The sequence below is a fragment of the Trachemys scripta genome, chromosome 4 (assembly GCF_013100865.1).
Source record: "Trachemys scripta elegans isolate TJP31775 chromosome 4, CAS_Tse_1.0, whole genome shotgun sequence".
Lineage (NCBI taxonomy): Eukaryota > Metazoa > Chordata > Testudines > Emydidae > Trachemys > Trachemys scripta.
In genome coordinates this window covers 103009494-103024943 of record NC_048301.1, presented here as the reverse complement: position 1 = coordinate 103024943, position 15450 = coordinate 103009494, and the positions used below count along the sequence as shown (strand labels likewise).

Genomic DNA, 15450 nt, shown 5'->3' with positions numbered 1-15450 from the left:
ATTATCCCCATTTTATATATGAGGAAACCAAGGCACAGCAAGAATAAGCGGCTTACTGAAGGTCTCACAGCAAGAGAGTGGCAGAATGGGAACCGAACGCAGGAGTTCTGGCTCCCAACTCCCTTCTCTACACACTGTACACTGCCTATGATAAACACAAGATCAGGGTCTGTATAGGCCCATTTGCCCAAAGAGCCCAGCACCGTGGCTGCTGACCAGTTTTGAAAATCTGGCTCTGTGTAAATAAGTAACTAAAATTTAACCCAGAAAGTTTCCCTAGAAACCAGTGCAAAACTAATCAAGGCGCCACAACCATTTTACAGACTAGTCCATTTGTGCTTCAAACCACAAATCCTCCACAGAAGAACTAATGGAAAGGGAGCCAATGCACTCAACCAGCAGCCCGGTCATCTGGGTGCATAACAATAGGGGCAGCTTAGAACCAATAGTGTATGTCACATACCTCTGGTCTGTTGAGTAGTCTCATTAAACAGAAGGTGAAATGGCCGGAGAGGTGGTGACTCCACATGTTGCTGTAGGGACTCTTACCGCCCTGGTTAGACGGTTCTAATAAACACAGGGAGCTGCTTTGGCTCATGTTCTTCCCTGGGTTATTGAACGGATGCTGCAGATGGTGTGGGGTGGCACATAGACAGAAAAGCTGTTCTGATGGGAATGTTGCTTGTTTGGTCCCGCAGCTGAACCACCTGGTGACGGAGCATCTGGTAAAGTGCGGCGTCCCAGCGGTGGGCATTTCGGTAAGGGGCATCCCGTATTTGTCTTCTCTGCTCTCTAGAGGCTGGTAGAGCTGCTGGCTGTGAACTGTAAGGATCCTGATTTGAATCCCAGGAGGGGCAGCATGAAGGACATACTTACACTGTGAGTCTGGCCACCGGAGAGAAGACTCTGAGAACTGGTTAATTCTTCTGTAGTGTCTGGCCACCTAGTTGTCAGACACAACACAGGGAATCCAGAGGTTAACAGGTGTAACATGGCCTTAGAATGAAGCTGTGGATTCTGCATGCTTGAATGCCTGCAAGGTTTCTGACTGGGGCGAGGGGGAGAGGAGAAGCACCCAGCTGGGGGATGCTGTTAGATCATGACAGGGATCAACATAAGCCATTGGCCAACATGGTGTCTGTCTTGCAGCCCTTTGGCACCTGGAGGACAGCAGGCAAGAAAGTCAGCCAGGCTGGCATTTCTGCCATAAGGGACGCCTTGGATGCTGGCTACATCCCGGTCGTGCATGGGGACTGTGCTCTGGACTCTGAACAGCACTGCTGTATCTTATCAGGGGATACTATCATCGAGGTAAGACGTCTGGCCTTCCCCAGGTGCAGGAGTGGAAGTGGTGGAATCTCTCACTGTCATCCACGGATAGTTACTGTTGGGCTTTGTCTTTGGAGGGTGCCCTCTCTACCAGTAGGGCTGAATGCTGGTGATACCACCCCTTTCTCCTCTGCTCATAGACAGGCCCTCTGACGGGTGCGGAGAATCTCTGAAAGAGCCGATCCCCTGAGAGTCCATATAGGAATCTCCTGGGAATGTCATCTTATTCATGCACTCTGACTGTGGATTCCATACAGGTGACTGGATCCCCAACTTGATGTTTAATGGCTTCCCCGCAACCAGCACAAAAGCTCCAATATGGGCTTATTCGGAAATTTACAGTTGGGACTAGGACTAAAGGCACTTGTGACCTAACCCAGTTGTGACCACAGTTGGGTCCATTCTGTCCACCCACATGTTCAGGGGCAGGATTTAGTCTTGATCCCTTACTGTGCAATAGGGTCATAGGAAGGAGGCCAGAAGCTGGGGAGAGGATTCTGAGTTATGTGGCTGTATATATACATGGAAGAAGAAGCAATGGGAAGAACACCCAGAAGAGACTGGCCTTGGAACTGTTACTGCGATTCCAGGGAACCTGTTGCTTTAGATCCTCTGTTGCACAGTTTTCATTTTGCAGGTTCTGTCCAGGGAATTCTCCCCCCAGCGAGTGGTTTTCTTGACCGATGTCAGTGGAATTTATGACCGTCCACCTGATACCCCAGGTATGGTGTAAGGCTCCAGAAGAAAAAATGGAGTCTATTCCTGTCCTTCCCCCAATATCTGTTCATATTCTGTGCTTTTTTATTGGGTTCAGTAGGTTAATATGCTAGCTATTCACGTCTGTATTTTATCCTGGTGTGGCTCACAAACCACATGAGTTTTGTAGTCTCAGCGCAATCTCTACAGGATAATTTAGAGCTTATCACACGAATATGGCAGGGTTGCTAGTGTCTACCCAAATGAATGCAATGAGTGGGATGGTGCGGGGGCTGCAGATCGGATTTGAGGGATATCAGGAGAGCTGTTTAGGGGCCCAGAACTGGAATGTCGGAGCGCTGCAGGTCTACATTGAGGGGCAGCAGCAAAGTGGTGTGAGAGCCAAGGACAGAAGTAGCAGCAGACCTGAAGCACATGGGTCTCACAAAAACAGCCTCAACTGTAACTGCCTCTAAATTGTTTGCAGTGCGGTTGTAGCCATGTTGGTCCCAGGATATTAAAGAGACAAGGTGAGTGAGGTGAGATCTTTTATTGAACCAACTTCTGGTCCAATGTGTAGCCATTTGCACCTGTGCAAAGAGGATGTGAAATGCTACCACGCACTTTGCATAAATGTAAATGACACATAAGTGCAAAGCAAAAAAGAATTAGGCCTCAGGTATATTATTATTATTATTTATTTGTATTACCATAGCACCTAGGAGCCCCAACCATGGACCACATTGGACATAGCCAGATGACACCTGATAAAAATGATGTGCAAAGAATGGTTCCTTATGGAGGGAGGGATAGCTCAGTGGTTTGAGCACTGGCTTGCTAAATCCAGGGTTATGAGTTCAATCCTTGAGGGGGGCCATTTAGGGATCTGGGACAGTCAGGGACAGTACTTGGTTGACTTTTCAAGGTCCCTTCCAGTTCTATGAGATAGGTATCTCCATATATTTATCTATTAATAACTATCATACATAATTCAGTGTATGATGCATTAATTAACATTTTAGATAGAGATGAGGTCACGTCGCAAAATTGCAGTTGCTTTTGTGGACACCTAGAGGATGGGGGATTTGAGAATCTGAGCATGTAGTTTGGCCCATTGCAAAACTTGGATGCTGAACCAGGATCGGATTCCACAGCGGTGTTTTTGGAACCAGGGTTTCAAATCTGGCCCATCTTTAATGTGTGTGTACATGCGAGTGGTATGAGCTCTAAGGCAAACGCTGTAGGAGTCTCTAGTGCTAGGCCCATCTAGGCCCATCTCTAGCATCTGGTAGATTCCCCATATTCTTGCATGTGTATCTGATAGAAAAATAATCTTGACTGGGGCCTACAGAAAGGAAAGGGATACCTGGGCACGCACACACACTGCAGTTGGTTATAGGAAAGGGAGGTGTCGGAAGGATTGCCAAGTAAAGGGAGTTGTATAACCTCACCCTTTGGGCTTTCGGGGTTAAGTAGCTGGGATGTTCCTTCAAATCTATTCCTCTAATTTACAACCTTGGATTGCCAATGCTTCTGCTTTCTAAGACAGTCTTAGTGTTTTGCTGGGACCCCTCTGTATTGTCTCCTTACTGGCTATTTATGGCTATACTCTATTGTAAATGTGTCTACTGTATCCCTTTGTGATTTGTCACCTTTGATGGTTTAAATTAACATAATCCCAGTGATTTCAATGGAGCCACTCCAGTTAACGCCAAGGGAAGATCTGGCCTTGTCTGCAGTTCATATCCAAGACACTTGGGGAAGTGTTGAATGGAAAATTTTGTTTTCCTGTATGGAATTTAGCCTTATGAGATGGTGAGGCAGTCCCAACCTTCTTCCATATTGTGAGGATTCTCATATACTACAGTGATAGGCAAGGTATAAACCCACAGATAGATTTCAGTTGACCAGTGCAGTGTTGAAGACCTAGAAGCCTAGTCTTACATATCTGGTGAATTTGAATTGAGATGGATTGGATTGGCTGGATCTTGGTGAAGGGCAGAACTCCCCAGTGGGGTTAGGTCAGTTCTGCACAGGGCACAAGTCAAACCATAACCCTGCCTGTAATCTATTGATTTGTCTGAATATGCTCCAGCTGAACCTATTCTGTAACCAGTCGTGTGCCCAGAGCACAGTGCAGGCTGGTGTTTGTAGTGCTATTGGGCACCAAGCCCAGGTCCTTTTGCAAATGGGCCCAGGGTGATAAGGTTCAGAAACAAACTGTTGTTGAAGAGTATCTTGTTCTTGTTTCCCCTTCTTGATCAGTAGAGCTGGAATGTGCCATGTGCTATCTGGGATGGGCTTCCACAATGCGGGTGCTACAGAATTGTCTCATCTTTCAGCATTTTATGCCAGTTTTGACCTACGTGCCCTACCTCTTTTCCCAAACAGGTGCCAGGCTGGTGGAGTCCATTTCCATCATCCCTGATGGAAGCATGGACCCCCCTGTGCTCACATCTGCCCTGCCACAAGATACCACTGGGGGAGTCTCCCTGAAGTTACTGGCTGCGGTCAACATAGTCATCCAGAGTCACGGAGCCATCCCAGTGCTGATCTGCAAACTGGACAGCGAAGCCGCCGAAAGAGCATGTTTAACTGGGGAGCTGGGAGTGGGCGAGGGCACAAGACTCTCCCTTGCAACAGCCTGAAGAAGCTGTCTCTGTAGTAGCTTGTTGGACAGGGGGATTTGTCATCAACTTGTTCCAGTTGGGCCCCAGTATCCACTCCATGATTTATCCATGTCACCGGCGACTCCAGATAAACCATCCGGTGGCAGAGGACTCCTTCATCATTCACTGGCAATACACAGATCCTAGTCTGCATTTTAATGCATCTGTTCTCCAGCCCAGGTCTGACCTGAATGGTGGATAATCCTCTGCTAATGTTTCTTACGTATGTCTTCACTTAAAGAGGCACATAAAGCCATGTAGCAGGCAGCCAGCTGGGAAATGGGCTCAGCTTTTCAGCTGAGGATTAATAAATTAATATTAGTGCAGCAATTTGGGGCTGTAAAGTGCTGTGCAAGTGCTAAATATTTTAGTATGATATAGAGGGGACTTTGATGTGAATTCTCAGGTTATCTGATTAATTCTAGGCCATGGTGTCTGAAATTCCATTCTGCTGCTGGAAGCTGCCCTAGAAACACTTCTATATGAAGTGTCAATGCCAAAATTTCAGACTTGGCTGCTTAAAGTTAAGCACCTATGTTCATATTTGGGCCCCTAATTAAGTAGTCTAGCTACTCACAGTTCTGTTTGTCAGTCTAGATGCTTGTATGGCCCCCAATACGCGAGTGTGTGAGTGCTGCACAGATACTAACGTAACCCTTGCAATTTCCATGTGAAGCAGTTCAGTATTAACACAGCTTTACAGATGGGAAACTGAGATGCAGAGAGATTAAGGTCAGACTTTTCAAAACAACTCAGCGCCCAATATTGGGGTCGGTTTTTCAAAAGAGCTGAACATGTTGGCTGCTGACCACTTTTGAAAACCTGGCCCTTACTAAAGAGAAGAAGTATCATCCGTAAGTTATTTTCCAATTTTGCAACTTTTAAGGTCATGTTCACTGGTGCGCGCTGACTGCATTATGCCACTCTGGAGCAGCACAGAGCAGCCAGAATTTACTGGCTCGCTAAATAGGTGCTTTGCATTACCACAGCAGAGCAAAGAAGGTGGAGTATATACCTCAGATTTCCTCTGCCTCCTGCCCTCAAAATTCCCCCAGCCTCTTGTACCCCATATTTCTCTGCACACACACACATATACTTTCCCTCTTCCTCCTACCCCTTCTGTTGAATAGATCTTTGCAAAGACTGACTTTTGAGGAGAAATATTTAGGATTAATGGTCATTTTTGGCCACACTTTTTCATAACGGAACGTTTTCGGTCAACAGAGGCTGGTGTATAAAAATCAGAAACTCACAAAGAACTGCCCTCTTTCAAAATATGACTACTATCTTCTACTTTTCACTGTATTCTTCACATGTAACAGTGATCAAATCCATGCTTTACATGCCAAACTCAGCTCACCGCAGCTATGGAACTGCGAGTGTCATTTCCATAATAACTAGAGCTGAGCTTAATTTTAGACAAATTCAGACTCCCATGAAATTTAGCAGTTAAATATTCTCCAAAAAGTTAGATCTTCTTCTTACATGGGTTATGGAGGTTTGCAACCATGGTAGTCTATTCTATTTAGTCTTCTGCTAATTTCTTTGTGGGTAAATAGTCCTTTTGATCCACCCATAATACCATATCGTCCATCCAAGATCACCTTTTTCTATAAACATATATCACCCTCTGAACCCCTTAAAATGTGCCCTACAAATTAAATCTTTCTTTTCATGAGATCTCTGATTAGCGTTTGCTGAGTTCAGTCATCTCCAATACTTTTTTGTTGGTTATGTGGTCTGTCCATGATGTTTTCAGAATTCTTCCATAACAACATAATTCTAAGGATTGTAGTTTCTTTATTATTGATTGTTTGACTGTCTGTGAGAGTATAATCTGGCCCGTACCAATAGGATATATTTGAAATTAGGATGTGCCAAAAATTTGGACAGGTAAGATTTTGCAAGGGCGAAATACAGGCAGAAGAAAAATATGTCTCAAAAATATTGTTACAAATAAAATTCCATGCCAGAGATCACTTGGAGGAATAATAATACATGTGGCTGGTTCTTGCATCAAGTAAGTATAATGTTTATACAGTGCATTCTTCATTGGCGCCCTTTCCGCAAGAGACACTAGGGTACAGGAGGGGATTGCTTTCACGAGAGCTGCTGCAGCCCTGGGTCTGGTGCAGCAAGAACTGCAACTGCAGGATGCAATAGCTGAAGACACAGAGGGGTGGGGAGAACTGCAGTAATGGATGTAATTTTGTGGGGGAATGGGGCAGGAGTACGGTTATTCCCCAACTTTCAACCTGGGATGGACAACAACGTTTTTCCCTCCAAATTTCACCCTCCTCCAAAAACTTAGGTCTTCTTCTTACATGGGTTATGGAGGTTTGCAACCATGGTAGTCAGTTCTATTCAGTCCCTCCTCTATTTCGCCCCCCTTGGAGGGAAGGATGGCAGCAGAGGGGAATCTGGGGCTGCTGCTTTATTGCAGAAACACTTAGTGATTTCTCCTGGCCTCCAGCTCCTCAGTTAGACAGGCAGGTGGCTGCTGTCTAGAACCTGGAGGTGGCTCCGTTCCAACATGCCTGCTTCCCTCTGTGATAGGGTGTTCACCCCACACTTGCCCTGAGAGGGTTAAGGCAGACTGAGAAGGGGGCTAATTAACCCAACAGGCCACAGTGGAGAGGAATCGGGTGGCTAAGCAATCCTGGTTGAATGAGGAGGCCCAGCTGAGGACTATAAAGGCAGGAAATTGGCAGCAGAAAGGAGCTGCTGGGGAAATCTGTTGTCCATCCCTGGCAGAAGGGAGGAGTGTTTGGAGCCTACAGAGACAGTAGCCCAAAGTTACTTCCTGGGAGGGGGGAGTTATGCGGTTGGCAAACCCAGCTGGGGGGAGTGCTAGATGGTAGGAGAGGGCTCAGAGACAGGCCGTAAGGTCTAGAATGGAACAGGCCTTGGCTACCAGCTAGAGGGTCCCCAGAATAGAGGGCAGGCCCTGGTTCCCCTGCCAGCTGCTGAGGGAGTGGAACTAGGAGGCAGTGAATGGGAAGCCTGCCTAGACTGCTGGCAAGGAAAGACTTCCCAACCCCAGAAGGGGAAGATACGGCTAGTGAACTGGCTGGAGGGCTAAGTCACCAAGAGGCAGCAGCAACTCATGGAGCGAGAGGGGCTGCAGAGGCAGAGCGACGGTGTGCAACTGCAGAAAGGGGCCTTGATCTGAAGAGCTATTCCTCAGAATGACCAGGAGGAGGTGCCAACCGAGCAGTGAGCGGGGCACCCCCTTCACATCCTCCCCTCCCAGCTCACTTTGTAAAGGAGGGCATCCTAGTTGGCCACAGAGGAGGCTGAGCTGGTTATAGTGGAGACTGGGCCCCTGCCATGTTGAGGTACAAGGGAGAGGAGCTGGGAAGACCAGGCCCTGGAGAGGGGAATGAGGGGACCTGGCCACTGAGGGAAGCCTGGGAGAGCTTTTGGAACGGCAGCTGGGGACAAAATCTCGGCAGGGAGCCTTGAGGCGAGTTGTGGGTCTAGGCAGGGAGGTTGGTGTGAGATGGAGCATTTTGTGGGGAGAGGTTGGAGGGAGTGAGGGGGGTGTTTGGTGTGAGCGGTGGGTGGAGTCTTGTGGGTGGTGGAAACAGCTGGTTGCAATTTCTGAACCAGAAAATTTTCCTCTGGAAAAANAGCTGAGTAAATGCTCACCAAGGTGAAGAAGGGGTTTGCAATCTGGCCAGACTATTTATGTCCCAAATAGCATCTCATTAGCAGAATAACTTGTCACTCAGTACCCTAATCCCACCCACTAATCAAGAAAAACAAACCACGTCCCAGAAGTCACACATGCCAGTCAAACACAGAAGTCTGACTGCACCCACTTTTCTGACAGAGACATGACTGCATGTCAGTAAGGTGAGTTTGTCCCCAAGGTTTATTTATCCCAATCCACTAACAAAATCAACTAAACCCACAGTTGTGCTGCAGTCAACAAATTTCTGACAACTGAATCCTTTTAGCTAATGATTAAGAAAACAAACCAGGTATTTAAAAAGAAAGGAATATTGTATTACAAAATATACATTCATGGGTGGTGTGGTAAGTGATACATCACTTATTAGGGATGACCTACCATAAACCTTCAGCATCTCTGCTTAACTCTGACACCCATGTCTTTAGGAAAGGTCATTCCTACCATTTGAAAATACTTCTTATATCACGCTGCTCGCTATTGTGATCCACATATAATATAGCACATATCATATACCACATATGTGGAGGCAATCTCCCTGTGACACAGTACTAAACTTTGTATCGGATTGCAGAACCTTGAATTACAGTTGCCATGTGTGTTTGACTGCTTCACCTGCACGCTTGCTCAGGAATCCATCTCCCCCAGGACCACAGCTCATGTCCCACATCCCTCCACATCTTCATGCACATGCCCTTTTCTCTTTATAAATCAACCAGCCAGAGAAATGTAGAATGTGCCCCCTTCACAATTTACACACTAATAAAATAATACTAAATCCTTTTTATTGCTCTATGGCTACTTAGATGTAAAAAAACTTCAGAGTAGTGCCTGGGTCTTCATAGGTGGGGTTTTTTACTGTGCTTAGCACAATAGGGTCCTGATCCCAATTGTGGCCCCTGAACTCTACTCTAGTATAATAATGATAATACTCTTTCCCCAACCTAGCTATTTTTTCACCAACAAAAACTGAGAGAGAAAAAAGAACGTTTGATTAAAAACACAGTGTGTTTGGGGAAACAAATGCAGTTTACATTTTCTCCTGCAGATGCTGCTCTTGGACAGTTGTTGTCATCAGTCACAAAAAATATTTCAAGGTCAGTTGAAATGGTCAGTGCTGATATCGGTAACTTCATGCTCTAAGTCTTAGTTCAGTGTGCTAAACAACAGCATCTGTTCCTTCGGCGTGGGAGGGAGAAGGTGAGGGAGTATTGATTTTATAACTTAAAGTCTTATTACTAAAATAATGCTTATACCAAGGATACAAAAATACAGTAGGGGAAATCCTGACCCTTCTGACATCAGTAGGAGTTTTACATTTGATTTCAGTAGGGCCAGGATTTCTCCCAGTATCTGCAGGGTCAGACACCTAACTTTTGGTTACACTACGCAGGCCGAGCGTACCAGTGATTCTGGCTCTGAGATTTTGAGAAAAGATCTAGTCTATTTACAAAGCGGCTGGCTGACATTGATACATTTTGCTATTAATCTTGCAGAGCCTTAATACATGTCTAGCATTTGGTAGCCTATTAATGCTACATTTCAGCAACACTGGTCTAATTTGTTGAGGCTTACATAAAATAACCCATTCGTTTGGGCTGCTAACATTGCTATACAGAAAATTACAGCATTATTGACCTTTTGTGAAAATGTGAGCTAAATCCTATACTAATTCTGTTACCAGGAGAGCTCTGAGTGATATTGTGGTTTTTTTGAGGTAAATTAATCTCTACTATTATGTCTTAAACACATAGGTTATTATTCAGAAATGACTCCATATACAGTGGGCCAGATCCTAGCTTCCAGCTCCATCCCCTTTGTAGCACAAAGGAGCCACCCTAATAAGTAAATCTCCAGGTAGCATAAAACTGGCATAGAGAGGTCTACACTTCTCACTCAGCATAGGAGGCATTGCTGGGTAGACTGGGGGTGGGAAGGGACTGCCTTAGGTGGCATAATGTAGAGCTGCTTTGTTACACTGGGGTCCCATTCAGTTTCTGGTTAGCCCTAATATCAGGGGAGGTGAAAGGTTGCTTAGAAACACACTCCTGTCCCCTTCCACCCCATGCCAGGTCCTGCACCAAATATTTTGAAGAGGGAATACAATTCACACTTAGGGGGGAAGAAAGTAATGTTTTTACGACAGTTCCCCTCTCTGTTGTAAATAAAATGGTGATTGTTGAAAAGCAACTAGTAGATTTGAAAGATTAGAAATAAATTAGCTCTGGCTGTGAAGCATTAGTGAGAAGAGTCCAGGTGATGTAGGCAAATAGATGACATAAATGTGATTTATCACAAGACTGTCACTGTGATGTGAGGAGTAGTGTGTGTGTGTGTGTGTATAAAACACACACATTTATGGAATACAGGATGGTGCTGTATAAATGATCGTGTCATAAGTTTGGGAAGGCTGCTTTACTTACAACTAGCAAAGCCTTGAGTGGTTTATAGAGGTTATGCCAAAAGACCTTTCTATCACTCCCACACCAGCATGTATTCTGTAGATGCCACATATGTTTCAGAAAAAGTAGTTCAGAAATGTTTGAGAGCGTGATAAACATTTTGATTGGAGCTAGTTCTGTTTCCTGCAAGGCCATTTTTTTTTCAGGCATGTTGATCTTTAAAAAACAGCAGCTTGTTTGAAGTCGCAGAGGAATTTGGATTTAGAGGCAGTCATGGTAAAGATGGATTAGTGAAGAAAGTGCAGGTGAAATAGGGAAAGGGGCATGATAAAGGCAGTTTATTACATGTCTCTGCAATTTATCTCTGGACATCACCATCACAAATGTGATCTATAGAAAATTAGTAATTGTGCTTCCACTGAAGTTAAGAGGTTTTCATTGCTGTCCAAGTGAGCAGGATCAAGTTAATAATGATGTATCGAGAAAAGCAGACACACATTATATTATTTCTCCTATTATTAATGTCCAAATTGTACCCAGTAACAAATATTTGATTAGTTTACATCTGAATATTTCTCCATGTGCTCATATGTGTAGTCATATTGATGACTGTAGTACAACTTCACTGAGTAAAGTGAGCAGTATTTGACCCTTAGTTTTCTCTGCAAAATGTTCAGCGCTTTACATATCTCCCCAGGAGCAAGATATATTATTTCCAAAGGTATCATTTAAAACTAAAATGCTTTACAAGTTCTAATAGCCAGGGTCCAACTTAATATACTTCTTATTTTCTATTTTTTGGAGTAACCACACACTATTCATATATTTTTATATCTATAGTGGTCTTAATCATTTATTTCAAATGACAAACCATTTTCCAAAAGGCGCATCTGTTATAAAACAGATTCTAAGTTGATAGTTTTGCATTCTTTAATGTTTCTGATTAGAGCTGATTGAATTTTTTTTCAAAAAGAATCTATACAAAATGTGGACATTAACATTTCACAGTATGAAATTGACCCATTTTCTTTTTAATTTTTTGCATTTTGATTGAAATTTTAATTTAAATGGTTTACCTACAATAATATTTTAGTAAATGAAAATTTTCTATAACCATTTTGATTTAAAAAAAAAAGTCATGACATTTTGTGTATGAAATCAAAAATTTTGAAAAAATCAACAGCTTTTTGTGATATGTTTTCATTTTCTAAACTGAATGAATTCAACCAATTCTATTTCAGGTATTTGTTTACATTGTAAATATCATCATATCATACATACGTCAATGTCCACAGCACTGGATCTTAATAAATATAAAAAAATAAAATATAAATTTGTTGTACTTTACCCCTAACAACAATCTGAATAAAATAAACTGTCATATCACATTTCGCTTCAATATAACACTCATGGGTTACACAGTCAACCCTGATTCAAGAAAATGAAATGTTCCTGGTTCACATATTTACCTTTACATATCCTTAGACCACTGAACAGCCAAAGACCACAGGCTTCCTTTAATTTTTCATATATATGTGAGTTTCCTTAGAGGAGTTAAATTCCATGAGAAATGTTGGTGCTTTCTAAAATCCATGCCTGAAGTTAGCCTCTTAAATCTATATGCAAGCATTTCAGATAATATTTTGGCCTGTTTCCCACAAATCCCATGGAAATCAATGGGAGCTACAAGTGCTCAACACCTTTGAAAATCAGGTCATTTTTATGTAGGGGGCTCAATCCTGCAAGATGCAGAACACGCTAAACTGATTGAGTGAAACAGTTGAGTTCATTTTTAACTTTAGGCATGTGAATAATCCCATTGACTTCAGTGGAACTAATCATGTGTTTAAGCATGTGCTTAAGTGGTTCACTGGTTCAAGTGTTCCGTATCTTACAAGAGGCAGCCCTGAGATGTAGATTTAGGAGCCTAAACGTAGGCATTCAAGTTTGAAAATGTTGGACTACATGTTTAATCTGCTTTTCACTTTTGCTTATGTCCCCTCTCTCCTGAGCTAACTAAACCCTGAGACTTAAACAGCCATAACTTTGAGGTGTTTGAAATCCAGATCTGAAACCTCTGATAAAGTCTATTTCATTCAATTACACTGGTGACCTGATGTAACACAGAGCACTATTGGACCCATAAGCATTTTATTTAAGTGTATTACTGTTCAAAATGGAGAGGGAGAAATTACACTGTTTTCAATAGGTCTTATTTAAATTAAAAACTGAACATAAAATTAACCTTAACATATATATTTACATGCGTCGGTGCCCTATTGATCTCATCCCAGTTCCCATTAAGTCAACTGGCCTTTCCCTATTGACGTCAGTGGAGAAAAAGATGGGGCCTTGCATAGTAAAGGTGTGAATAATTTTTCTTTTTTATCTGTCTGTCTATTTTGGGACGTGTTAAGTGCTTGTTCTCTGTTGTAACATTAACGTCAGTATGTGGAAACTTGGGTTACTAAAATAAATAAGTGAAATGTAATATACAAGACTAAACACAGAACTGTGTGCACACTGGCCAACACAAATGGCCTGATTCACCACTGTACTGCTCCAGCTTTACATCAGGGTAACTCTGTTGTGTTGAAGGGACCCTGGTGTAAAGCTGGACCAATGCAGAGGTGAATCAGGCCCAAACTTTATAACAATAATTTATGCAGTCTTGTATTTCCTGAGCAGGCAAAACTTTAACTGGCTTCAATGTACATGAGCATAAAATTGCATCCATGATACTTTTACCAGCCTGGGAGTGTGGGAAGAGATGAGACTAAAACATCATGCAAGGCATCTTTTTCACTATGGGCCTGATCCATTGTCCACTGAAGGCAATGTCTGATCATTGACTTCAGTGGGCATTGGATCAATCCTTAAATCAGTGTATTTGCTCTTTATAAATTAGGGCTTGATTCTGATCAAACTTACACTGGTGCCATTCTGCTGCTTAAATGGTTTATATCAGTGTAAATGAGAGCAGTCTGAGGTCCATTTATTTTTAATTTTTCAAGGAAGAACTTATTAGATAGAGGGGCAGTATTGACTCCTGCGAGCTGGATCACCCTTTCCCACCATAAAGCCAATGGGAGGCACCCATGTAGAAGAAAACTTCCTGAGGATCTTCTCCCAAAGTTGCTTTCTGATTGTTGGAACCAGCCCATAAGGCCTGAGAATCACCAAAGATCAGTGGGAGGCTAGGGCAATCCATACAGAGGCTGTGTGCCTCCTCGCTGGCTTAATGTCACCACTGTTCACACCATGCTTCCAGGAATTTCCCCCAGCTGCTGCTGTCTCTAGGAGACCTTAAAGAAGGATCCCCACTTTAGGTGGGAGGGGGTTCCGGACACACCTCTTCTGGGTAGGCTCCACAGGGCTGGAGGGGGGGGGTGATGCAGCGCTTCATCCAACATGGGGCTACTCACTCCCCCATGTGAGATGTGATCCCTACAGGCAGCCCCTCAGTGGAGGTTGGGGGGGAGGAAGTGAGAGGCAGTTCAGTGTCAATGGCTGTTCCCCACATTCCTGCAGAAGAGATGAGGTCTGCACACTTCACCTTTATGTGATTCTCAGAGAATGTAACGTCTGCACCATTACCCCAAGTATTTGGAACATCAGTCATTTGCTTATGGGATTTTCTTAAGGTTTATTTTGTAATGTTTAAATAAATGCATAAATCACAGTGATGTGAAAAGAATGGGTTGTTTCATTCTGTGTCAGAGCAGTCGGTTATTCTTGCACAAACATGCACGCGTGGACTAAGGGTAATTTATTGATGTAAATCTGTATTCAGGGCATATAAATTTCATGGCAAGATCCCAAGATTACAGATGTTGAAGGAGATTGGTTATTTTTAGAGAGGGCTCCAGACCAGACCAGATCCCTGGATTGTAGCACCTCCAAAGACAGGGAACGCTCAAATCCAAATTTCACTTCTTAGGCTTTTCTCTAATTGCGTGAAAGCTGGACCCTCAAATATGAACATCCCTCACCTTAGGGAAAGCTGAGGTGCAGGTCTGAACCTAGGCATGGACCTGAACTCCACAGCTCCAACAGAGCTCCATTTATTTTCTGGTCTCCAGGAATATGCAAATACTGAATGTCCGTTTAGAGTTAGAACATAATTTCTTATCTAAACAGTCATTTGCTAATTTGGTTCCTGATCCTGCGTGATGCTGAGCACCTCCAGCAGGGTGACTCCCCATTAAGTGCAAGGGGAATTGAGGCTTTTCATAAGAATACTTAGCTCTTATACAGTGCCTTATGAGATTGAACCATTATATTGTAAACTCCTTGGGGCAGAGAACGAGTCTTTATGCTTGTAAAGTGCCAAGGACGTCTGGCTCTATATAGATTTCATCATAATCTCAGATTATTAAAACAGAAATAGGTAAGAAAGCACCTCAGAAGGATACCAAAAAAAATGGACCCCACTTCAGGAAAGCACTTTAGCACGATAACTGGACTCTGTGGGACATGGCTGGATTGCTTTGCTGTATCAGAGCCTGAATCTTCCTCCTGCCAAGGCAGCACTCGGAGCACCACTCCTAAATGCGGTAGTAATTCTAGAAGCCCTAAGGAAAGTCAGGATAACACCACCGATTTTATAAATAAGGATCTTTATTTAGAATATTGTTGAAAACATTCTTGGCAACCACAT

At 43.4% G+C, this 15450-nt stretch overlaps 1 protein-coding gene across 1 annotated transcript; it reads left to right on the top strand.

Moving 5' to 3' along the window:
• Positions 1-698: 698 nt before the first annotated feature.
• Positions 699-6691, top strand: LOC117877258 (isopentenyl phosphate kinase-like; the record flags this gene model as incomplete). Its single annotated transcript, XM_034770201.1, is given in 4 exon segments — positions 699-758; positions 1150-1311; positions 1967-2051; positions 4417-6691. Coding segments are annotated over 4 exon segments (564 nt in total), but the record flags the coding sequence as incomplete, so codon positions are not given.
• Positions 6692-15450: the final 8759 nt, after the last annotated feature.